The sequence below is a fragment of the Eublepharis macularius genome, chromosome 9 (genome assembly GCF_028583425.1).
Source record: "Eublepharis macularius isolate TG4126 chromosome 9, MPM_Emac_v1.0, whole genome shotgun sequence".
NCBI lineage: Eukaryota > Metazoa > Chordata > Lepidosauria > Squamata > Eublepharidae > Eublepharis > Eublepharis macularius.
Genome location: NC_072798.1, coordinates 31,936,631 through 31,963,274, shown reverse-complemented (window position 1 = coordinate 31,963,274; position 26,644 = coordinate 31,936,631). Strand labels below are relative to the sequence as shown.

At 43.4% G+C, this 26,644-nt stretch overlaps 1 protein-coding gene across 1 annotated transcript in view; it reads right to left on the bottom strand.

Moving 5' to 3' along the window:
• The window catches only part of CRY1 (cryptochrome circadian regulator 1), a 59,122-nt gene extending 37,050 nt beyond the window's left edge, over positions 1 to 22,072 (bottom strand). The window contains exon 1 of the mRNA XM_054988042.1: positions 21,522 to 22,072. Within this exon, the coding sequence (XP_054844017.1) occupies positions 21,522 to 21,679 (158 nt within the window). The 5' untranslated portion in view covers positions 21,680 to 22,072. The remainder of the gene's footprint in view (positions 1 to 21,521) is intronic.
• Between the last annotated feature and the right edge of the window lie 4,572 nt (positions 22,073 to 26,644).

Sequence of the window (26,644 nt, the reverse complement as noted above, 5' to 3'; positions counted from 1 at the left end):
CTAGAATTTCAAGTTCATTGCTGCAATGTTTCAAAGAGATCCTACTGCACTGCCAGTTCCTAAAAATATTGCATGTTTTTCTTGGGGTAGAACAAAAGGAATTGCTAAATTTTTCTATACTATTTGCAGAATAAATGCATTTAAAAAAAAAACGACTTTCCAGCTTCATGAAGCAGGATTGAAGACTATAAACTGCTACAGAAGCATGGTAAGAAAGCCTTCCAAACTACCAATTTGTCTGTCTCATAAACATATGTTAAAAGCCAACAACATCTACTTGTATTTAGGCCACTCCAGAATTGGCACAGTGCAGAGGCAACTGAAGATATTCTCCCAAGATACTCTCCAACAGCAGACCGAAGTAGGGTAGCACATTTCCCCCCTTCTTGTGGCTGGACACATAAAACCTCAAGGATCCAGACAAATAAATCCAGGGTTTTAACCAGGTAAGTTATGACACAATCTTAAACCTGGCTAGTATGATTTAAGACTGAAACTTGATGGTCAACACATACAAAGATTAAATTTATTAAAAAGTGGGGTTGGATCCAGCCAGTTTTCTCACTGAATCTCACCTGATTCCCCTCCCATCTACAGCTCTTGTTCCATATGCTACTAATGTACATGCAGGCCTCATGATCTCTAGCACAGTCTTTCTTGGTGATCAAAGGGGGCCCCTTTTACCATCCGCAGAAGAGCTGGTCAGATCCAACACATGGTGTCTATGGTGCAGGGGTTAGACCTGTCCATACCACACTGACTTCAAAAACCAAGAGAGCTGACACCATGATAAGTGGCATAGCATGGGTTAGAGGTGGCACCCTTGCCCCCATGCGTGCGCACACCAGGCCCTGTGCGATGTCGTCACTTCCGTGATGTCATCGCGCAGGGCACGCCCCCCGCCCTCTCAAGAGCGCTCCGCGGTTTGGGTGGATTGCCTCACTGCTCCTTACCTCTTTGTTGCAGCTGCCCATGCCACTGCTGGGCGCTGAGATGATGGCAGTGGCGTGGGTGGCTGCAGTGAAGATGTAAGGAGCGGGTAGGCAAGTGCAGCCCGAACCGCGGGAGCGCTCTGGGGAGGCTGGGAGGTGGGCTGCCTGCCGCACTGCCTGGCTCGCTGGGCACCGAGCTGGCAGCAGTGGCGCGAGCAGCTGCAGTGAAAGAGCAAGGAGACGGGCCACAGGGGCGCCCTCCTGCAGTTCAGGGTGCTCGCCTCACCGGCCCTTACCTCTTTGCCACAGCTGCCCATGCCGCTGCTGGGCACGGAGCTGACAGCAGCAGTGCAGGCTGCTGCAGTGAAGAGGTAAGGGGTGGGGAACGTGAGTAGCCTGAACCGCAGGAGTGGGGATGGTCAGGAGACAAGTGGGGAGGCAGGCAACTCGCTGGGCACCATCCTGGAGGCAGCATCGAAGCAGTGGCACCCCCTCAAAATTTTGCACCTAGGGTGGCCGCCCCTTGGTCCTCCCCATGCTACGCCACTGACCATGAGTCGGATCCAACAGCTTTTCTAGAATCTGAGACACCAAGGTCTCAATCCCCAGTGAACTATAAAAGCTTGCTGGGTGACTATGGGCCAGTCACACACCCACACAGCCTATCCTGCCTCACATGGTTGTTGTGAGAATAAAATGGAAGAGGAGAACAATGTTGATCACTTTGGGTTCCCACTGGGGAAAAAACAGGGTATAAATGAAATAAATACCTTTAGGATCGCATGAATTAATTTTTCTACTAAGCCTTAAAAGGTTACTTTTACTGCTCAATAATTATATCCTACAAAAAATACAGCTTTCTGCTCAAGAGGGGAAAGCCTGCTCTTTTCAGCTAGTGATTTCCCTTGCAGTCAAACTTGTAGGAATTATTCCAAAATTCTTCTAAATGGTTTCAAGCAATCCCTCCCATTTGCATGCCCAATACAGACTGCTATGTAGTGCACAGACTGTGCAACTTTAACTTGGTGATCTTGTTACAGGAATATCTCATTATTAAAGACGATATTTTATATGTAGAAAAACGTGATACATTGCCAGATAACTCATACGCTGCCATTGTAACTGCAGCACGCTGCACTGGATATAGTTCGTGACATAACGAGTGATGATAACACAGTTCTGCCACAGCTGAGTTCAGAGAATGTTTTTTTATAATTCAACCCAACCCCATTTTTAAAAGTTACAGTAGATCCTCACTATTCATGGATTCATCACTTATGGTTTCACTTATTCATGGTCTCCAGCCTGAACATGACCCCTCTTCCCTCCATATACTTCATCAATGCAAAGAGGGTACAATGGCTCTGTCCCCAGCTTCCATATAATTTCCCTTACTCAAGCAACCATCACTGGATGACTCACTTGGCCTAGTCCCACTGCCTGGCCTGGATGACTTGTAGGGCTGCTGGGCAAGAGCTATGCAGCACAGAGTGAAAGGCTGACAACTCATGCAGCCTGGTCCTATTGCCAGGTAGCTTTACAACTCACACAGGTGGCAACACCTACCTGGACTGCTAGCCACCATCTCAACTGCCATAAACCACACACAACTTGCTCTGGCTGGATGGTGGGTGAGGGCCCTATTCCAAGCTGTAAAGGTCTCTCAGTCATCACCGCCATTATTTGTGGATTTTCCCTTTTCCAGTGACCCCAGGAACATATCCTCTACACATGGCAAAGGTCTACCATCTTTTAAAAATATTATAAGAGTGTATAAGATTGCGGTGCAAACTTTCTAGTGAACACTCATGACTCCTAGTAACGAAATTATGACCTTCTATTAAACAAACCGAGTTATAACTCTAAAAGAATGAACTGCAACAAAGTCCAGTATTAAATACGAAACAATAGGTCATATACTGTATTACAAAATAAGCTGAATATTTAAAACTGAGCAAACTAAGCAGCAAGAACATTGACTTTCTGTGTCATGGAGAAACACCAGTCTCCTCTGGTAAGTTGATTCTGGAATGTTTTGAGAGCACAAGTCTTTTGCTTAGATTCTTTATATGTGACAGCCGGAAAGAAATTCTTAATTTCACATTTACTTACCTAAACAAACAATTTTCAATGCAAGTGGCATCTGCATAACGTAGTCAGATGCTTTAAATTATACTCCTGGGCTGTTAAAAAATTGAAACATAATTAAATGCTTAAAAAATCATGGTCTCCTGGTTCTGTATCCAAGCTTGTTCGGCTCATAGTATTTTTTTCTTTACAGATCAAGAACCATCTCCTAAATTCTTCCCCAGCTTGAAATATTAAGCAACATTCTGAATAGATATGATCAGTCAGCTGCTTGATGGATGCACGTGCAAAAGTTCTTATAATATTATCCACTTACTCATGATACAACTTTCACTGATTACTGTGATCCACATGACTAAATCATCCAGCATGTAGTACCGCATGTACATGGATCACCCAATTCTCTTGCAATCCTTTTATAGAAGAATTGAATTCCCAGACAATTCTCCATCATGGCTGGTGCACAGAATAGATAATTGAACTATAATTCTAAGGGATTATCACAGCAGGATCGGAATACACATTACAAGCTGTAAGAAAATTTCTCGAAACCAGAAAACGGAAGAATTTTAATTGCTATGTGATGACCAACTTACAACCCAATCCTGAGGCCTACCGGATGCCTATGTAACAGTGAGGCCGCTGGTCTGCTCCCTAAGGACTTTTGAGGGAGAGCTGTGTGCCGGTGGGCTGAGCTCAGCAAGGCATGACTAGGAGAGAATGCTCCACAGTTGCCAAGTCAATGCCTGCAGAATCCACCAAATGCAGGGCAGCTGCAGTTGACAGTGCTGTGAGTGGCAAGGAAAAGTATAGCCAACCTGTGGGCTAGGCTGCATTTCCCTATCATCAACTGCCAATGCCACTCTTCTGTCCCAGAGAGCACGTGCACAGGGCAGGAAGACTTCTGTGAATGGGCTTGCCACACTCTAACAGAGGTACCTGCCCTGAAATGAGCCCATTCCCAGTGTGGGGGGAGGACCCTGAAGGTGCAGATAGGGTTCCTGCCCACTTGCTCACCCAACTTCCATTTCCGACAAGGGCCAGGCTGGCGGCTGAAGCTCCACTTGCTTGCAAACTCCATTGCCACTGCTGCTTCAAGAAACATGCACTCCCTCCTTGAAAAGTAAGACCAGAAAGGTGGCAGGACCTGGCAAGGGTCACATCCAGAGCCCCTAACCCTCAGGATCAGCCCCCCCCATCTCAGAAAGACAGCTCCTCAGAGGTGAGCGGGAGGCGAGTTCTGAAATGAATGACAGGAATGCCCACTGGAAACAATGGGAGAGACCGGAAGGCCCATTTGATGTGATTGGCCATCAACTTGTGGCAGCTCCATTGAAATACATTGCTGCATCGCAAAGATGAAATGAGAATGCAGAGAGGACCCAGAGAGCAATGCCCCAGTCCCAGGGTGTTGCCCTCCAGAGTGGAATGATGGCCTGTGGGACCACAGAACCTGCTCCAGGGGCCTAACCCTAACCCTGCACCAGATCCCCAAAGTCCATCCCTGCCTCTACAAACAGCAGAAGGGAGGGTGGTCTGGCCTTGTGGTGGAGGAGCCTCAGAGATCCCAGGGCATCACTCTACACACATCCCTCCTGGCACCAACCTCACTCCGCACATGCAGCAGTCTTCTGCCTGGCTTACCAAACACCAGCAGCACTGTTTGTTGGATAATGAGAGTCCTCCATGGTGCCCCCCCACGCCAAACATGGGCAATTCTCCAAGTCCCACCCCACCTCCTACAGTGAAATTGAGGGGGGGGAAGCTGGGAGGGGCTGGAGCCTCTAAGGGGCCACTGGCCACCTGCTATTTTTGGCAGCAGAGCACAGAGGCACCTAGTGCCTCTTTAGGGCCACCCTATCCATCCCATCCCAGAGTCATGTGGAATGTAGCGAAGAGCAGCCCTACAGGGAAGTAGAGGTGGGCCACTGTCATGCACAGGCAAGCAAACAGATAGGGAGGGAGTTGTTGTTTAACACAGACTTTACTGACCAGCCAAAAGTAAAAAGGATGTCTGGACTTGGCCTTGGGGCCAGGTGAGGCATTCCCTGGCCTACTTTCTCAGGAGCGGGGTTGACTTATGGGTTGCTTGGGGAACCACTCCTGGGGCTGGCTCAGATGGCAGGCAAGGATTACTGTGGGCTGGAACAGCCATGCTCCTCAGTCTCCCTGGTGGGTCATGACCAGCCTGAAAGGAAAACACACAGGCCACGGCCAGGTCTATCACATCCTGGGAGTGTGTCCATGGCTGGGGGCAGCAGCAGCTCTGCCGTCACAGGTGTGGTCAGCAACTAGACAAGGGATGCCCCTCAGGCAGGAAAGTCCTCCTATTTCACATCTGGTTGTTCTGTTCTTGTAGCAGCTTGGAGTCCTCAGGAGGGTTACGAGAACACGCACCCTCGGCCCTCCGCACCTAACACCCAGGGAACTTGAGTGGCAGTTGTTAGACATTCTGGACTTAGCTCTCCTCCCCTGTGTGAATGGAAAATACCTCCCAAATTTCATTAACTTCTTCCATCACCCTTTTGCCCCGCCACAGCAAGCATCCTCTCCTGCCTGGTGCTCCAAGTCCTCATGGCAGGGGACTCTTGGGCAGAACCTCTGGCCATCTCCCTACTTACCTGGGGTCATGGCTGCCCCAGCCAGAGGTTATATAGGGTGCCTGGGGAGCAGTTTGGCCTTGCGGGAGGTGGCTCAGCCACCATGAGGGGGTGAGCGGATTGTTTGTATTGACTCCCACATATCAAGCAGGACATATGTTGGATTTGATACTTGGGATGGAGATTCAGGTGAAGCTGGATCTGCCTGTGGCAGTGCCATGGTCAGACCACTTCATCCTGAGTGCTTGTCTGGGCACCTCAACCACCTCCCACCGGTCTGGGCATCAAGCTGATTTATGTTTGCTCATGGAGTCTGATGGATCTGATTGGATTCCAGAATGCTCTGCGGGATCTGATACCCTCTGACAGCTTGCTGGATGAGCTGGTAGAAGTCTGGAATACCCGTCTCTCTGAAGCCATCAACGAGATCACTCCACATCACCACTCCTGAACCAAAGTGGCCCTCTGGTATACTGAGGAGCTATGGCATTTGAAGTGGGATCTGAGACGGCTGGAGTGAGTGTGGCAGCGAATCCAACACAAAGTGTCAAGAACATCTTATAGGCCACTTATGACAGCCTATGAAATGGCAGTGGAAGCCGTGAAGATGGATTACTACTGGCTTCCTTTGCATTCACTAGCTTTCACCCAGCACAAGTATCTAGAGTGAGCTGAAGGAAAATGTGAATTTGGCAATAGGCTCTGAGACATTTGGGAGCTATTTAGCAGATAAGATCTTTTTGCTCTGCTGGGATGTGCCAGCAACAGTTAATATGGTATGCGAAATGGAGGCCCCTTGGCCGTCTTCAGAGTTGACCTTTGATCATTTTGAGCCACTCTCCCAGGAGGTGGTGGACAGGATCCTGTTGCCATGAAACCCATCATGTGCCCGCTGGACCCATGCCTGTCATGGCTGGTGAAAAACAGCAACACCAATGTTGGGATCTGGGCTCCTTTAGCTGACACCATCAATTTGTCTTTGAATTCCGTGATTTTCTCAGATTCACTGATCCAGCCAATTACTGCCCAGTCTCAAATATTTCGTTTCTGGGCAAGGTTGCCAGATTTTCCTTTTTCCATCTCCAGTAAGTCGGGCAACTGGCACCCTATTTCTTGCCCCAGGTCCTGGCTTCAGTAATCCATGCGATGGTCATTTCCAGGCTGGGCTGCTGTAACTCACTTTACACTGGGCTGCCTTTAGGCTTGTTCTGGAAGTTACAACTGGTCCAGAACACGGCAGCATGTGTCCTTACTGGGACACCATTTCGGGCACACATCCATCCTGTGCTGTGCCAGCTGCACTGGCTCACAGTTCAGTTCCAGATCCAGTTCAAGATGCCGATTCTAGTGTTTAAAGCCCTTTACAAACTTGGACCTGCATACCTGCGGGACTGCCTCTCTCAGTACGTCCCCCACATGGCCTTGTGCTCTGTTGATAAGCAGAGCTTGGTGGTCCCCAGCCCACAGGACATTTGTCTGGTCTCAACCAGGGCCAAGCGGAACGTACTTCTGATTGAGATCAGGACCTTGCAGGACCTGTGACAATTCCACAGGGCTTGGAAAATAGAGATGTTCTGCCAGGCCTTTGGCTGAGAGCCAGCAAATTGTCCCTCTCCTGCTCGCCATGCCTCGTGCTTTACTGGCCGCTACTCTGGGCCTGTGCCACAGCTACAGCCATGGTTTTTAAGTATTTATTGTAGCCTGTATTGTTCTTGGTGCCAGTTTTGTATTATATTTAGTTTTTAATTTGTGTGTTTTTAGATATTTGTATATGGTTTTAATGTATAATGTATGATGCATTTTCTTGCTGTTAGCTGCCCTGAGCCTGTTTGTAGGGAGGGCAGCGTATAAATCTAATAAAATAAATAAATAAATAAAAATAGTTGGCATCTTATTCTCTGTCAGTCCACTTGGACGGGGCTGGGAGCAGGGATGGGGAGGCAGACAAGTTTTCCCGTACAATGGGCACCTATGGGCTATGTTGCCGTTTTTTGCAGTGTAACTTTCTGCCATTGCTGGGGACATGGACATGTTCAAAATGGCTTAGGGAGCCAACTAACTTGCCCCCTGCCCCCTTGGGGTGCCAGTGCAGGGATTTATGCCACACTTATGCTTGTGCTCAGCTGCTGGTAGAGGGCCGAGGTGGAGTGGCCAGGTGCCATTGTGTGTGGGTGTGTGTGGGGGGGAGGTACACTGGCGTAAGCCCAGGATATGCTGCCATAATTCATAGTCAACTCCCATAGTCACTCAGGATTCGGCTGCCCATTACAGAAAAGTTAATATTCTCTGTCGAAGAGGCATATTTTACAGCCAGCATAGCAACATTTTCTAGAGAAGTTCTTTTCCCTCCCCCCTCAGCACTACTCATATCACACATGTGAACATGTACAGAAGTATTTTTAAGGCTGCCTAAACCACAAAATGCCTTCCAGGATTTACTAACGCTTATTCATCTACCAGAATCATTGTTTATATTTGAGCAGGCAGTGTACTTAAGAGAAAAGTGGGGTATAAATGAAGTAAATAAATAAAAAAGTAAATATGCAGAATCCAACTGACAGCAAACTGTGGGTGTCAATGCTTACGTTTTTAGATTAATTAGATGTTACTTGGATTTTAATTTATTTATGTTAAAACACATAAAACTGTACACTATCCATAATTTCATATTCCAACATACTTTGAATAGTATTCAGTTATTTACAAATCTATTATTTAGATTGTTCTCTCTCTTACATGTTAGCTTTAATGATGTACAATTCCAAACACCTCTATTCCATTCCATCATTGAAAGCAAGGTTTCAGACTTCCATTCTGCAGCAATACACATCCTTGCAGCTACTATGAGGGCAATGATTAGTTCAAAATTGTCTGTTCTCACATAATTTTAAATATAGCTTTAACAATATCACTTTCAAAACTCTTAATATTACATAGCTTGACATTTCTTGGATGACAGCTAAGACTTGTACCCAGAAAGGAATTACTGTCCAGTCCCAAATTATATACATTATATCAGCTTTTAAAGCTTGATGAAGCTTTGAAGGTGTAACATGCCAATGGAATTTAAAAACTCTCCCTCATGTCCACATTCTTGTTAGCATTGCTCCAGATCCAGTCCTACTCAACCGGCAGGTTAGGCTCGCCAATATTTTTTCTCATCTGATTTTATATGAAAAAATGAAATCCTGCCCTCAAGTTATGGCAACCCATGGTGGTGTTTTCATGGCAAGAGACTAACAGAGGTGGTTTGCTATTGTCTGCCTCCGAAATCCTTGTTTTCGTTGGAAGTCTCCCATCCAATTACTCACCAAGGCTGATCCTGCTTAGGTTCTGAGATCTGACATTATATACCTGCCCCTTATTTTGTAATTTATGTAAGGATCTATATAATTCCCTTGCATATCATCCTTTACATACATTCCTCCAGGGCTTTTTTTCTGTGGAAAGAGGTGGAGGATCTCTCACCTGGGGCAACTCCCAGGAGGAGGTGGTGCCCGTCACTACATGTGCGCATGCGCACCACGCACGCTCCCAGGACTACATGATGACATCACTTCCAAGATGTCGTCATGCAGGCTGTGGCCGCCCCAGGAGCGTTCCCATGCTCCCCAGGGGGCCCAATTTGGCCCAAATTTGGCCACATTGGGCCTGGAATGGGCTGCTGCAGCGCAGGAGCGTTTCGGGGGGGGGGGGGGAAAGCCCTGCATTCCTCTCTATTAGCAATTGAAATTTCATCTACTCAATTTTTATTTTGTACTCCTTAAACAATGGCTTCAAGTTGAAAGTACTGGGATAACAGTGAATGTTTTCTGTGTGTATAAATGTAATTTCCAGATGATTTTTCCACAGGGATGTCCTTAATACCACAACATTCATTGACAGAGTCCCAACAAAAGCTATTACTAACATGAGAAGTAGAGGCGACAATGGGCATCCATGCCTAGTGCCCCTACTGATACTAAATTCAGTAGAATTACAACCACTGATATATAAACTTGCTTTGGAAGATTCATACATTGCTTGCATCCAGTTAATGTATTTTCCTCCAAAGCTATAAGCTTCCAAAAACCTTCCAAATATTTCCATTCTACCTGGTCAAATGATTTCTGATATCTGAGCATTCTGTATTAAACTAAACCATCTATAAATATTACATGTAATAGGAAGAAACTTGTTTGATCCTCTGAGATATATCCCATCAGAACTTTTCCTAATCTGGATGTTACACTTGGAGTTCAATTTTAATTTTACACTTAGGCTATAATGTATAAATGCACAGGGAATTTGTTATGGAGTTTAATTCTCATTCTGAAGATTGATCATATTGAATAATCTGAACAATCTGCAATCAACATGTAACAGCCCATCAGCTTGGCACTGTAACCTGCCTAGTTGTTGGCAACCCACCTGCATGAACTCTCATTGCAAGAAACATGTTGTTGCACCACTAGAAGGTCACCCTATAGGGCAGATGAAGCTGTTCACCTGTACTGAATACAGGGGTGGAAACTAGTCAAAGGGTCAAAATTGCTGATTTTACTGACCAAAGTTCCAAAAAAATTGACAAATTACTGAACAATTTAATTTCTGCATATTGATAAATTAGTGTTTTGAAAGTAAAACTAGGACTTCATTAAAAATTATTATTATCTGGCCTCTACCATCCCCATAGCCAGCCATCACACACCTTTTTATTGAAAAAAATATTTTTATGAAGGTAGGACAATGTTTTATTATTGTACAAAATTTGAGGTAAAAGAGATTCCTTTTTAAAAATAATTGCAGATAATAAAATAGCATTATGAGAACAAAACATAATTACTGTAAGGCAAGATTTATCTTTGCTTATACTTTCTCTTTGTTTTTTTGCTGAAAAAAGAAGTTATTAACAAACTCTTTTGTATCTCAACAATTTTCTGCACTGCATCTGCAAGCATTGTTTTTCTTGTCCTCTTCTTCCATTACTTTCTCCATACCTTCTAGCATGAGCTGTGCTGTGTTGAATCCCACCATATCTTTGCATCACTTAGCAACATTCGAACAGTTATCCTCTTCTCGTTCTGTTCTTGTCTCAGCTTTTTCAGTTTTACTTTCTTCTCTTGTATACTAGCCTTTTCACTGTTTATCTTCTTAAACCTAACTTCTCTGCCTTTTCCCTTTCTTTCTTTCTTTTCTTTTTGCTCCTTCTCTTTAATGGCATTACAATATTGCTTGTAATGAACCTGAGCTGCTCTTGCCATCTATAAAAGCTCCTGTGTGATATTAACATAGTATACTTTGTATACTCCGCTCGCACCGCTCTTTCCTTCCCCTGTCAGCCAAGTTAAGTCTGGGGGGAGAGGGAGGGAGCCCTGCACCCCCGGACAAAGCTTTACCCAGATTAAATAGCAAACCTGTATACCACATGCTGCTCTTGACAATCAGAATGAGTTAAATAGACAAGAACATTTATGCATTTCACAAGAAAGGAAACAGCTCTAAAGATTTTGTGTTACTAATCATGTACTATTAAACAAATCATGCCATAGCCAGCAGCTAACATATAAAGATACGGTCACATACATCCCACAAAATCTGATTGTAATCAGAAGAAATGCATGATGTTGATTTGATTAAAAACGCTACCTGAAACGGGAAACGATGTAGAAAATAGCAGTCTAGCCTATTCCACATCATCCTATAATAGCAGTATAGTAAATAGTGAATGCCCTTACTTGGACAGCCCAGGCAAGCCCAATCTCCGCAGATCTCAGAAGCTAAAGAGAGTCAAGTCTTGGTTAATAATTGGATGGGAGACCTCTAACAAACAGCAGGGTTGCAGACGCAAGCAATGGGAAACCACTTCTGTTAGTGCAGTGTCTTGAAAGCCTCACCAGGGGTTGCCATAAGTCAGCTATGACTTGACAGCACTCTCCATCTCCAAATAGCTCATACCTTATATACTAATAGCCAAGTGCCCCTGGATCTGTGGATTCCGAGATTGGCGCCATAAATGGACAAGACAGATCTTCCTACATACGTGAAAAATGTTCCATTAAAGAAATACACTGGGGGTTAAAAAACACAAAATGGTAAAATAAGCACCAGATGCTATCCGTGGCTGTCAGGCAACCATAACCATTTAGCCAGTATTCCAGGCTTGGCTTCTGTCAGAAAAAGGCAAAGGAAGAGGCCAGAGCTATTTAGGCCTTTGAGGGAGGATTCACGGGGGCCAGACCCAGAAACAACCACGGATGACTTGATACCACATGACTTGAATGGCTCTTCCAGGCTTGGATCCTTGCCTCGCAAAAAGCCAGTGAAGTGTAGTGATTAGAGTTTCAGAGAAGGATGTGGGAGACTAAGATTTAAATCACCACTCTGTGGTGAAAGCTCACTGGATGACTTTGATCCAGTCACACACATTCAACCTAACCTACTTCTCAGGGTTATTGTGAGGATAATATGGAAGCAAGGAGAATGATGTAATCTGCTTTTGGCCCCCATTGTGGAGAAAGGCAGTATATAAATGAAGTAAATAAACATTATAGAAAAGTTAAAAAAACACTATAGATGAAGATGGATGTAAGTTGTTTAGTGGGATTGAAGGAGAGAAGGGTATAGAGAAAGGTGAACATATGGAGATGGCCTGGAGGAAGAAAAGAGTATAGAGGGGAAAGTGAAGTGTCCCTCCAAGTCCTTGCAGGTTCCCAACCACGCAACTGAGCCTGGCTTAGCTGACTCCACATGACTGGCCCCCACCAGGGAGGGGACAGGGGCAGGTGGGTAGGAAGGAGAAAAGGAAGCAGGAAAAGGGGGAGAGGCTATGGGGGGAAGAGAAAGAGGACATTATGAGGGAGGGGAAAATAAGATGCCCCCTACAAGTCCTTGCACATCCCCACTTGTATTACCATAATACTTCAACAGATATCTGATTAATAGATCTGTTAAACTAGAGGCCACTGACTCAAGTATACTCATCATTTGGCCACTAGTCAGACAGGCCCCATCTAGTATATATTATGAGCCTTTCGGGTATAGCCTGCCACTTCTAAGATATGTACAGGACTTCTCAAGTAGTTATGCGCCACTAAAGCTATTGGATATTTACAGCACAATTCTAGGCATGTTTAATAAGAAATAAGTATCATCACTGTGTCCAACAGCACTTATATAGAACTGTAGTTATAATCACATTTCAATCAAAACTTCATGCTCACATAATTTGAAATACACCATAAATGGTAAACAAGGATTTTCAGTTGAACCATTTGTATATTTTCCAGATAGTGTGTTTTTACTTCCTTTAATTATCATTCTACAATGAATACAGAATGTTTATAAAGAGTATCTGCTGTATACTAGATGCTAAATGTTCATTAATAGTTTATGATCAAAGGGTGGAAAGCCTTTTCCAAAGTAACCTGCTCTCTATATACTGTTTTACATTCTTTACTCCTCAAAGAACATGTTCCTTTAACATACAACTCATTCATTTTCATAACTGTACTGCTCACCCATATACATTGAGTGGCTCAGCTGAACTATTTAGTCAAATAAGGGATTAAAGGACCTCAAAAGATAATGCCACTATTTCAGAATTCCTTTGAATACTGCCCTAGATTAATTTTCTAAAACTGTGTTATAATCCCCTTTATTTTTTAAAATGTATACCTTACCTTTCTCCCCACCAGGAACCCAAAGCAGCTCACATTATTCACCTCTCCTTCATTTTATCCTCACAACAACCCTGTGAGGTGATTTAGGCTGAGAGGGTGTGACTGGCCCAAAGTTACCCAGCAAGGTTCCATGACAGAGTATTCTCTAGGAAGTTACAACCTTACAAATTAGTTCAGAAAAAAGAGAAGTCATCTTACTAGCACTCATCATGATCAAGGATGGTAATGAAGATGAGAGGTCCTACACAATTCATTTACAAGATTTCATTCCTTTGAATTTCAATAACACAAGTACAGTTTTAACCCATGAAGAAAGTTTCAGGTGGGTAGTCGTGTTGGTCTGTAGTAGGAGAGCAGGATTCAGGCCCAGTAGCACCTTAAAGACTAACTCAATTTCCAGGGTATGAGCATTCAAGAGTCAAGAGATCCCTTTTATCCCATGTTTGTTGATCATATTTGGACTGTTGGTCCAGAACTAAGATGCCTGAAATTAAATCCCAACTTTAGAAGAAGAATTTTAAAAGGAAAGAAATTAAAACAGTGCTTACAAGCAATACATTGTCATAAGTAGTGGCTCACTGCAACACTCAGAATTAGACATTCTATGTTATGTTACACAGATAATCATGCACACGTGATTTTTCCCGATACTGAAAACAACTTGGAAACCATTAGAAGCTGTGCTAAAATTGAGGGCTGCCAAACAGAAACTTGGTCTTAATGGTTAGTGCCACTGTGTATTATTTCCTGTCAATTTAAGAAATGTATTAAATCTAGTGTTTTCTGATCAGTATCCTCCATTTCAAATTGTTAAAGACTTGCACATAATTTTAAAATTTCTAAAAGGAATTAAGACAGAGATATAACATTTCTATTGCCGTTCCTCAAAGGAATCCCGGATGGTTCACAGGGTCCTTACCAACCCACCCCATATTCTTCAAACAATCTTATGAAATAGGTTAGGAAGAGAAATTAGAATTCCCAAATGATTTCCCATTTAAAAACTGACTAGTTAAGCTTCAACAATGCAGGTGCCAGGATAGTATACTAGTTAGAATGTTGGACTAGGATCTGGGAGAACTAGGTTTGAGTCCTGACTTTGCCACAGAAACTTACTGGATGACCTTGGGCCAGTCACACATTTTCAGTCTAACTTACCTCATAGTGTTGTTGTGAGGATAATACGGAGAGGAGAATTATGTAAGCCACCTTGGGTATTCATTTGAAGAGAGAGGAGGAGTTATCAAGGAAGTAAAATAAAAAGCCATGGGGGAAAAACTTACTCCATTTGTTCCCAGATGAAACACAAAACAGCAAAAAAAAAAAAAAGGGAATGCACTGAAATTGCAGTGGACATATGGGTGTTAAGAAAGTTTTTATGAATATTGTTTGTCTGGGACATTGGGATATTTTTGAGCATTTCGCAATGTCACAACAGTTTAGCCATTGGTAAGGTAGAGTTGGCAGGCAACAAAAAAAAGCCATTTTAAACTAATTATAGATCTAATATAGTTAAAATTGAGTATCTAATTTTGATTTGCTCCAGTAAAACAAAACCCTCCCTGAAAATTCAAACATTCAATATTCATTAGATTAGGAATTTCAGACTCTGGAATTTTGAGAAAGAATTTTGGATTTTTTTTCCTACACTGGCAGAGGGAATCTGTTAGAATTTAGATTTGTAAGATAGGTTCTGGATTTTTTGCATATTTTAAAATATGATTCCAAAGAAATGAAATGTTTGGGAAAGGGAATGGAAGATTTCACTTTTTGTAAAGGATACAGAAAGGGAAAAAACCCTTTCTCATAATAGTGTAATTTCCCAAGCTTACTAACATTTATCTCGTCGAAATGCATTGTGCTAGGTTCCGGGAGTGACGTCATCATGCATTTCCGGGAGCGTGTGCGCACTTCGTGCACGCTCATGTGATAATAGAGAGTTCTACCATCTCCTTTCCCAGAAAAAATGCCCTGCCTTCTACTATGGCTACTATGCTCCATCAGAAAGTCACCAGAGAAAGACAGGAAGCAATCCACAAGAAAGGCAGTCTTCTCTTGGAGTTGGCAACACCTTGATGCAAAGATGCATGCAGGATTTCAGTTTTGTATACGTCTACAGCATACAAAGGACTTATTCTCTAATGCTGTAGAATGTTTAACATAAAATACTTCATACTATACACTGAACAAACATACCCTTTTATTTTAAAGGCACTTCTCTCATTTGAAGTTCAAAAATATTTCATAGCCATGATCCAAAATATTTCATAGCCATTTTTATCAGTGCTCCACAAAAGTCCTAGGTGTTTTTACTGTACTGATAAAGCCTTTTTAAAACCCTGCATTTTTTCCTGGTCCTTAACATTTTTACTTCAATAATTTCTATACTTAGATAATCTTATATACTAATAGCCAAGTGGTCCAAATCTTCAGATACTTAACCTTGTGCATTGGAGCCACTTGGCTACAGAGCAAAACAATCTTAAACTCCTGAAATAGCATCCCTCCCCAAGATAACAGTATTTTCTGTGCAAGTACAGGGCAACACCTACCTCCAGTTTCCACAGTAGAGGAGGTGATGCTACCACTGACAAAGGGTTGAAGCTAGGGCCCAGTGGGGAGTCGCCTCTGCCTCTGTCGTGGAAGGGATGAAGCTGGAGCAGGTTGCCCAGCTGCCTCGGGAGTCGCCACAGCCAGGAGCTGAGCCAAACCCAGCAGCAGATGCCAGGAGCCCCTTCCCCTTGCGCTGAAACTATGCAGCTGCTCAGGTAACAGAGAGGGGAAAGGGACTCCTAGACTCAGCTGATGGCAACAGTGATGCTCAGAGGGACAGGTAGTCCAGCCTGGCTCCCTGCAATCCACGCCCATGATTCTTACCCCACCCCCAGACACACACCACATGCCATTTTACAGAAGATTTTACATGTTTAAAAAATGCCATGAGGCCCTGATCTGCGTTAGGAGTGTGGCATAAGCACTGGATCGGGAACTTGTGCCAAGTTTTTAACAGCTGAAAGCTCATGAAAAATGGAATTGCCAGGTGAGGCAGAGGAAGCAACAGCAGCCTGCTAGGTCCACGGGGTGGGGTGGGGGAGGTGAAGAGAGGATGGCACCAAGATCCTGGCAGGCGAGGAGAGGAATCATTATTAAGTCAAAAAGGCAAGGGAGTGTGAGTGGGGGGGGGGGTAAAGGGTAACAAATGCTGGGAGAAACAGAAAGAGTAACAGAAAAGTTGGGTGGAGACAGAGTAAAGGGGAAAGCGGGAGGAAAGAGTAACAGAAAAGGGTTGGATGGGCAACAGAATAAAGGGAATAGCTAAGGAAAAGAATGAGAGCGGAACCACAAGTGACAAAAGGCACAGGTTGGACACTTGTCAGCTTCCCTCAAGTTTTGATGGGAAATGTAGGCAGCTTGGCGGAATGTTGGACAAGTGACAGTTGAAAAGTCCATTGGACAGCAGTCAGAGAGCCAAGCTGCGAGACTAGGATGCCTACATTTCCCATCAAAACTTGAGGGAAGCTGACTAGTGTCCAATCTGTGCCTTTTGTCACTTGTAGTTACGCTCTAAGAGAGGGGAAAAGAGAAACAGGGAGGGGTGGGTTGCAGGGGGAAAGCAGAGCCTGGAGGAATGGGATTCCCACCTGTCCACAAGTTCCTCACTACCCAAGGACCAGCATACCTCTTTGGCTCCCACATCTGCTATGGCTCCCTGCACCACCACCCCACCATCACCATAGCACAATGGACAACATTTTGTTGTGAGTTTGTTGTAATACTCTGTTGTAGATCAAGAGCTGTCTTGATCTAATAGTTCTTGGAAGCACAGCCCATCCAAAACACACAGGAAAATCCTTTGCTTGCAAGACCTCTCCCATTCATTTCAACTGAGGCAACTAACTGAAATGAATACTGATTTATGTTATTTATACCCCCCTTTTCTCCCCAATGGAGACCCAAAATGACTTTCATCATTCTCTTTTCTTCCATTTTATCCTCACAACAACTCTGTGAGGTAGGCTAAGCTAAGTGTGTGTGACTGGCTAAAGGCTACTCAGAAAGCTTCCAAACCAGAATGCAGATTTGAACCTGGGTCTCCCAGGTCCTAGCCTACACTCTAACCACTATACCACACTGGCTGTTAAGTAAACCTTCATATAAAAAATGCACTACGATCAATTTACACAGGACTCTGGTTTGAAACATATTTAAATTTTGGTCCTGGAGAGCATGTAGAAGCTTCCCTTTTAAAGATCAAAAAATGTCATGTATTCAGTTAAAAGGCATTGTTAGGCTGAAAAAGTTCTTCCTCAAGATACTGCAGAGCCACTGATAATCAGATTAGACAATACTGAGCTAGATGAACTTGGTATCCAGAAACTTTGTGTGTTACAAAAATCCACTGTATAAAAGAAACAAAAAAACCCTCAAAAAGCAATAAGCACCTAAACAACATAAATTTAATATGCAATCAAGCTACCACTGACTCCCAAAATTCATGTAGTGTTATTTGGTAACAGTTATAAATGAAAGTCTGGCCAAGATAAAACAATACAACTGAGTCCAACTATGTTCATTTTTGCAAAACTTGGGAAGAAATTCTGATATACCTATTGTCCACAAACACATAAAACAAGTTGGTCATAACTGTAAAAGTCTGCTCCTTAGAAGAAGTAATCACAACACAAAGATTCACACACTCTTTAATACATCAGCATATTAAAGACTGAAAGCAAGCAAGATCTGCCACTAATATTTTGAGCCAAGTTTTTGATGGTTCAGTTAGTTAATAACTAGGTATGTTCCAAAAAAGTTATAAGATGATAATCTAAACGAGACCTAACTTTAAAACCTTTACATTATTACAACTATTTAACAAATGGCTGGAGATGGAGCAAAGGCCAAAAGAAAGGAGGTCAGTGATCCCATGTGACAAGGCTGGCTAGCAATTATGTGAGGCACGTCAATAGGACAGCTGTGGATAAATTCATTCATAAGAGCAACATGACTTTTCTTTACATCTCACTGCACAATATTCTGTTTGCTATGCTAAAAGAACAGCAGTTTTGTGTTTGAGTGCAAAGAATATCAAAATCACAAGGAAATCATTACTTTGGAAGGTTTAGAATAAGGCAACAGTGTTTAGGATTGCACTGTTAAGTAACCAAGTGAGTTTCAAGTACAGATATAGGTCTTATTTTGTTCCAGTATATCTACCTCCAAATAACATTTACTCTTGCTATGTTTGCTTCATTTTAAGCCTTTTTCCTCCTTTCAACGCTAGTAAGACTATGAGGTAGAAGAAATAATCAAAACTGTTTAAGGGTGGAAGGATTAATCTCACCTAATCTATTGGGAAACCACGATACCCATCTTTAGTTTGATTGCAAGACTGTACACTTAGCCTTAACATAAGTGACACTTCAAACAATATGCCCTATCTATGCCTAGGTCCATGTATTTAGACGTTCATCTAACAATCATGATATGAACCAGCAAGGTAACAGAGCCATGCTGTAAAGAAATAGTTAAAGGGATGTTTCGATACAAGGAAAGGAACTGTAGACTATACTGCTGTGCACTGCCTGTTATGTCAAGTTAAAATGCTTATGTTTAGTTTCAACATTGTTTCAGCTCTATATCAGATTTCTGCTTTTTTTCAAATTTCTGCAATGTATACCCTACTGTATTGCTTATTGAATGTCCAATATGTCGACCATATTGAATTACAGTATAATTTGTCTCGAGTCCCAGTGAGAAAGGCAGACTATAAACAATATAAAATTTAAAATAACATAAGCAAAAATGTAGCTGATGGTAGCCCAGCTATGATAATGGAAACTGCTACTGGCTATATGTACGACTGCCTGTTTCACAAATTATGCACATTCAAATCCAAAAACTTTTTCCTCTCTTTTTTGTTCCCCACCGTCCAGCTGTAGAACTGTTCTAGTAGCAGCAAAAGATAAAGAGAGAACAGTATGAAATAAAAGAACCAAGGTGATACAGTAGTTGGGGAGTGAGGGATTAGGATCCGGGTGAACCAGGTTTGAATCCTCACTCTGACATGCAAATTTGCTGGAAAAGCTTAGGCCAGCCACACACTCTCATACCAACCTGCCTCACAAGGTTTTTGTGAGGATAAAATGGAAGAGGGGGGAAGGATATAAGCAGCTTTAGAGCCCACGGGGGAAAGACATAGTATAAAAGAAATAAAATAACTATAAATAATAGTTAATGAGTGTCAAAATGGGACCTGGAAGACCCAGGCTTAAATCCTCATTCTCTCATGATGCTGAGTTATCTGCGCCAGTCACACACTCTCAGATTAACCTACTTCCAGGTGATAAATTGGGGGACAAGTGGTACGATGAACCATGTACACTACCCTGAGATCCCTGAAGGACAGACAAGGCAACGACAAAAAATCACATTGTTATGCCTCTACGCTAGATTAAACTGTAAACAGATAACAACCACTGTACATCTAGTAGCTCCAGGATGGCAACAAACTCGTTAAATGTGCTAAGAAACGACAACTATCACTGCAGCGGCACCAGGCTGGCAGGTGTCAGTTGGAACAGACCTTTACTATAAAGACCTGACCATTCCTTTCACTTTTGTAAACCATAATGTGAAAAGTCAGTTTTATGGGGTAACCTTTGTTATTGACTGCAGGCTGGTTTTCGAATCCATATGACTAAAGTCATCCTGAAATATCTGAATTCACTAGAGTCAATCAAGCCCACAAACAAATCAGAAAAGGTACTCCACAGCTCTCAGCATTCTTTAGGGAAACTACATACAGTCCTCTAATATTTTATTCAGAGCAATTTTTACAGCCTTTAAGTCTCTCATTCTTACAAATTCTGTTGCTGGAAAAATGAGCTCAATGCTGGTACCAAGTGACAGGATGTATTTATTTTGCACAGCATCAGTAAGGACTGCATACGTAATAGCCTCTATGTTGCCAACATCAGAGAAAAGCTGGAAAAGGACCAATTAAAAACAAGCTATTGCAAGCAAGAGGAGATTGGTCAGCAGCATGACCATATATATGACTTGGTCATGACTAAGGCTCTGTTATCCAGCAAGGGCAATAACATGTAAGTTATAAGCATAAGATCACATCCTTGAATTTTATTAATAAATAAATAGTAAGTATCACCACAGGGATCTTCAGAAGATGTTGCATGCCACACTTGTCTCAAAAGACAGGCTGAGCATAATGGAGATAGTGATAATCTTAGGTTAGTGGAGGAGCACACAGTCTTTTGAGCAGTCAAGAAGCCTGCAGCAGTGCCAACATAAACTAGATCCAGAGGACTCTTGTTAATGCAGCGCTGTCAAATTTGTGTTCTTCCCCATTCCCCAAGCATTAAAGGAGGCAAAACAGGGCTCTGTAGAACTGCAGGCAACACAACGATACAGATGCATCCTTAGAAATAAGATACTCTCTGAATGAGAAAGGATAGAACTACAAAGAGCAACTGCAAGAGGAATCATCACTCCTAGCTAAGATTGTTAAGAGAAACTCTTAATTCCTCTTTACAGTTTTTTTCCCTGAAATCCCACAAGCTTTTTTAGCTTTTCTTCTTTTTAGGAATTTGAAGTCAGTTTCTAATCAATTCTGTTTTGATTAGAGAAATTTGAAGAGAGGAGAGGTTGGAAGAGAGGTTCTGCAAAATTTCAGAATTTCACTCTGTAGATGATCAGAGGCATGCAATCTTCCCAAGCCTTCCTATCTTCAGGGTGTCTGAAGAAACGAGCTGACTCTCCGAAGTTTACACTCTGAAAATCTTGTTGGCTTCTAAAGTGCCACTGGATTCAGTTCCTGTTACTTGCCTGCTAGAGCACCACCCGGGGGTGTATAACGTAAAACAACTACAAGGGCAGAAGTTACAACAGAGTGCCTTGATTTCTCTTTGAAGAGAAATCCCAAAGGGAAAAAGAGAATCCAGTGGCTATATCTAAAAAAGCGCATTTCCGATGAAATCCGCCCACCCATAAGAATCCTACTCCCAGTCCACAGTACAGTAGAGGGAAAAGATGACCAAGCTGTACCTTTTTCTGTCACCCTCAGAGCGAGCGTGTCAGGATTATTTTCCTCAACCGGCGTTGTATAATCACAAGTAACGACGCATGCGCACACCCGTAAAGGAGCTGTTTGCATAAGATGGGTGTACTACAGAACTGGGAAACAATCCGGCCCAGTAACACAACCCGCCCTTCGCCCGACTCACCTCCACCGGTTGATTCCAACGTTGGAGGACCCGGCGAACCAGGGGTCCAGGATATAGACGCAGCGCACCGTGTCGGCGCCCTGGATGCACTCCCTCAGCGCCGGGTTGTCGTGGAGCCGCAGCCCCTTGCGGAACCAATGCACGGCATTCACCCCCATCGCTTTCCTGCTGAGTGGCGAGAAGCCGGGAGGAGGAAGAGGAAGGCGGGCAGGGGCGTCTCTGGCAGTTCAAGGCTGAGCGGAGACGGGCCGGCAGCTCATGCCGAGCCGCTGAAGGGGGCGAAGAAAGGGCTGTCCTCAGAGGCGCAACGGTGCAGCACCCCTGAGAGAATAGGGAGGCTCTAAGAGCCAACGGAGGTGGCAGCCGCGCCAGTGGAGGCAGCCGCAGAGTTGGTGGGGTTTGCCGCCAGCGGGATACGCATCCCCTCTTCTTTCGCCTCAGGCAGAGGAAAACCCTCACGGTTGGGTTCGGAGGAAGGGGCGACAGGAACCAGGCCAGTGGCGCCTCGCGCGTCTCTCCTCCCTTCAGCCACCGTCAGCCGCTCTCCTCGCCGCCCGCCCTGTGACTCTGCCGTGCGCTGAGAGGCGACGGGAGCCGCCAAGCCCTGCCCCCACCTCCCCATTGGCCGCCCAGCCCCACGTGACAGCCGGCTCCTCACGTTTCTGAAATGTGTTTACTACCCCTCTGACCGAGCAGGCCCAGCTCAAAGCGGAGCGCTCGCCAATGGGGCGAAGGGAAGCCCACGGTCGAGTTGACGTGACAGAGGAAGCAAACGAGCCCCCCTTCGAGAGAAAGCTTCAGTGGATTGCGGGTTACCTAACTGAATGAGGCCAAGAGGTGTGGCCTGAGGCGCATTGGTTAGCCACGCCCTCCCCAGGCGAGGGTGAGAAGCCCGGATGAGCACGGGGCTTCTGTGGAGGTTTTGTTCACTCCCTCACGTTCCCTTCAGCTAGCGTTGAAAAGCTTTAGGGGTAGGGAGGCGAAGGGTTGCCAACTGGAGGTTGGGAAAGATGAGGTGGAAAGGAGTTCAGCGGAGATGTGATGCCTTAGAGGCCGCCCCCATTTTCTGTGTTTGTAATTCTAGGATGACTTCAGGCGCAACCTGGAGGGTGGCAACCATAAAAGAGAGGAAGTGGGACGTGAGGCATACGAACAGGTTGGGAAGGGGGTAGACTGATGCGCATGCGTGTTTTCTCCACGCCAGCTTCTCTTCCCTGCAGTGAGCAGCGGCTCGTGTTTTCGCACCTGGGCAAGGGCGTGGATGCGTTACTCTTCCTACCGCTAGACGATGGATCACTTGAGCAACCAGAGGCAGCCTCTGCTGTCTTATGAGGCCGGTCTTTGATGGCTAGACTTGGTTGTTATGTAAGTGGACCACGTGAACTTGGCAGAACAGCGGTTCTCCCTCCCGTCTGCATCTGCTTGCATCATCGTCAGGGAACGTGGTTTTCGGTGCATGATACGCTGTTCAAGCAAAGCAGGACTCGGCCTAGAGAGGAGACCGCCATGCATTCCATCTGGTACACGCTCACCTGAAAGAGTAAACTCCGTTAATCTCAGTGGGACTTCCCCTTAAAACCATGCAAGCATATTAGTTGCTGGAGGAAAAGAGGTACAAGTGTAATTGATCCATAACCAGTGGTTTTTAATAAGTGGGAACCAACAGAACTTATACAGATCCCTCTGAAACTGCACAATTTTTTTTACAGACAAGCTACACAAAAACACATCTTAATTGTGGCTGACATCTATGAACATAGACTACTACATATAGTAAACATTACACTAGAAAACAAATTCTGGGATCTTTGATTTTATATGTTGGCCCCAGAAATCCACCATCTAATCACAGTTCATGTCCATGCACCATGCACATGTGTCAATCAACAAGCATCTAGCACCTTATGACACCCTTGCCATGGATCCCCATGATTCTTTATATACAAGCTGTAGATATCCACCATCTACCTAACTTCCATAGAAGTGTATGGTAAAAATAATGAACCTGTTGCTTTGTGATGCTAATACAGCACAAATTCAGAATGTATTAATGGTCCTTGTAATTCCTATAGGGAAGACCCACAAGAATCCACCTTCTAGTCACATTAAATTTGAGATTAATAAGTTTATTGCAGGGAGAGGAATAGAAATTTGATTAAAAAATAAAATAAATCCACTTAGCCAGACTGCACTGTGAAAATAGGATTGCCAAAAATAGATTCACCACTACTAAGATATAGTCAATTTCATAAATATGAAATGCCAAGGAACAAAAAGATAGATCAACAGTATACATTCTCGTAAGATTTTCACAGTTCAGTCACCCAAATACACTATCATCACAATGCACATGAATCTGTCTCAATGCACCATAAAAATCCCGACCTTTGTGGAGCTCTCATAGTGCAAAACCAGTATACTGTAGTCACGGATTCTTATTTTGTACCATAACTACATCATGAAGCAGCAGATTTGCTATTTTTATGGTTACTTTTCCCTTCCTCTATCAACCTATTGACATCTTCTGATCAAATTCTTCCTTGCTTTTAACTAACTCATTAGTTATCAGTCGGAAGTGCACATTTTGATGATAGTAAGAGTCATTCTCCCACGGCAGCACAGCTATAAATGCTTCAGTGCAGTATAATTCATACAGCTTGCCAGAAGGTTTGTAGGCAGGAACTCAACAGATATTTCTTTACTTGGCTTACTTTAGAACAAACATAGGCTCATGCTTGAAAACCAAATATTGCATCTGTTGGAAATCCTGTTGGTTGTACTGTACAGTTGCTACAGAGCTGGTCTCAGAAAATCTAGTTGAAAAGAAAGGACAACAGGTAGATACTGATAGCATGAGGCTGACTTAAACAGATTTAAGGTGTTACTGTTTGATCCTGACCCCATGGTTAGGCTAACCCCTATGCCTCAGCTTTTAAATCTTGCCAATCACGAACACAGGATAGCATGAGGGAATGCAGTTGCTCAGAAAGCCAGGACAAAGGGCAACTATTGATTTGAGGGACTCCACAGTAAATCAGGGTACATTGCACTGAGATTTCTAAGGGGAGTCCAAGGCATCTGTAAAACCCATTCATCACCCAGTTAATTAAAAATAGCAAATGTGTATCAGGGTCTCTGGAACATTGTAGAACATTAAAATATTTTGCAAGGAAATGTAAGTTTTTAAAATGGTTCATGTGCCTCCTCTCTGTAGCCTTCAGCTGAAACCCTTGCATCAGCTTTGCCTTTGCAGCTTTCAAAATTAATTAGAGTCTGTGCCTTGGGATTTCATTCTCTGAGCAGTATTTACATTCTTTTTAGAAAGTAAATATAAAATAAAAATAGACCATGTGCAGTCTTCTTTATAATTGCATGGGGAGATGCCAAACAGCATGAAACGTTATAATCAAGGAGCCTCACCAAACAAAACTTTTCTATCTCATCTAATGGATCAGATCACACCAGCTTTTCCATTGATAAAAACAGGAAGGAGGGGTCTCCTTTGACAAAGAGGCTATGCTGGGGATGGACTTGCACGGACAGAAGGCATTTGGGATGGGAGCTGCAGCAAGGAGAACTGGCCAAGACAGCAAAAAAGCTAGCTGGATCCAGTCAAATGAATTCTGGTTTACAAGTGCTTTTTGACTTTGCAACTGAAGCCTGTAAGGAAAACATTGGGGTTCAGTTTTACTGCCATAGATAATTGCATTTGTTTGTTGCATTCCCATCTGGGGCTGTCAAATCTTTAACTTGGACATTCGCCTATGTTAAGAAGCAGCTTGATTTGTACACATTCGCTAGTTCATGCCATTAAAATCTCCGTCTGTCCATTTCTGCCATTCAGTCTTCTATTAGTCATCTAGTTAGTAGGCACCCCTTTTGGTAACCTACTTTTCTACCAGAGAACTCAGAGATACATATTATGTATTTTCTTCATTTTAGTTTATTAACTATTTTTCCACCAAGCTCATGTTCAAAGAGGTGTCCTTTGACATAAAATTAATAAAACCACAATAAAATACAACAGCTCAGTAGCTCAAAAGCAACACCCAATACACCAGCCTTAATTCAAATCGAAAGCCTTCTAGAACAAAAAGGTGTTTAACTCAATCCAGAAGGTCTTGGTTGATAGTCCCACCTTCAGATCTCGACCACAGCATTCCACAGCACAATGAAAGCAAAAATTGGCCAATCTAATCTGAGCCTTAAAACAATCTTGTAAAGTAGGTTAGGATGGGAAAACAGGTCAGGATAGACACAGAATTGCTCTTGTTGTAACACAGATTTAAGAACATGATTATGCATGTCTTGAGTACTGTATCTAATAAAAACGGATGTCTCCAACTTCTGTTTTAATAATGTTCTACCCTACTTTTCCAGAGAAGATCCCAAGGTTGCTTACCCTCACAAAATAGATGTAGCTGATTGTTCATTTGCTTAGTGACAAGGTTTATAAATGGTTGGCTTTATTTTATATAATTCACAAGCAATAAGCACATGTTTTAAGTAGAACAGAAAGGCAAGATTAATCCAAGTAGGCCAAAGGATGAGGATTTGTTCTTTATCTCCTGCAAGCAGCTGCAAGGTGTCTGATAGCTGATAAAATCTACTCATTGGAAGAACAGTTGAGTAACAGTTTCTAAACTGTCACTTTACGAGTATTCTCGTGATACAGGGTAGGATTGGATAAAATGATCAGGGCAGAAACAGGAAAACCAGCTGGTAGACATTTATTTAGGAAATGTATATGACACCTATGCAAAGAATTTATTCAAAACGGATAAGGCTTCACTGAAGTTTCTCACCTATTGTTGCAGTCTTTTATTTGACATTACTATTACTCTGGCCAGCTAGAGTTGCCAAAGTGTGGAGTAGTGGTTAGAGTCACCAATAAACATCTGAAAAAACAAACCTTGAATCTGCCATGGTTGCTGAAGTAGGTACTATAAAGGCTTAGAGGGAGAGAAAGAAGATTCACCTGCCTCACTCTGTGTTGCCATGCTGAGGATAGCATCACCTGTTAAACTTCTTTGTTGTATTTATTTCATTTATGCCCTGCCTTTCTTCTCAATGGGGACCCAAAGTGGATGACATCATTCTCAACTCCTACATTGTATCCTCAC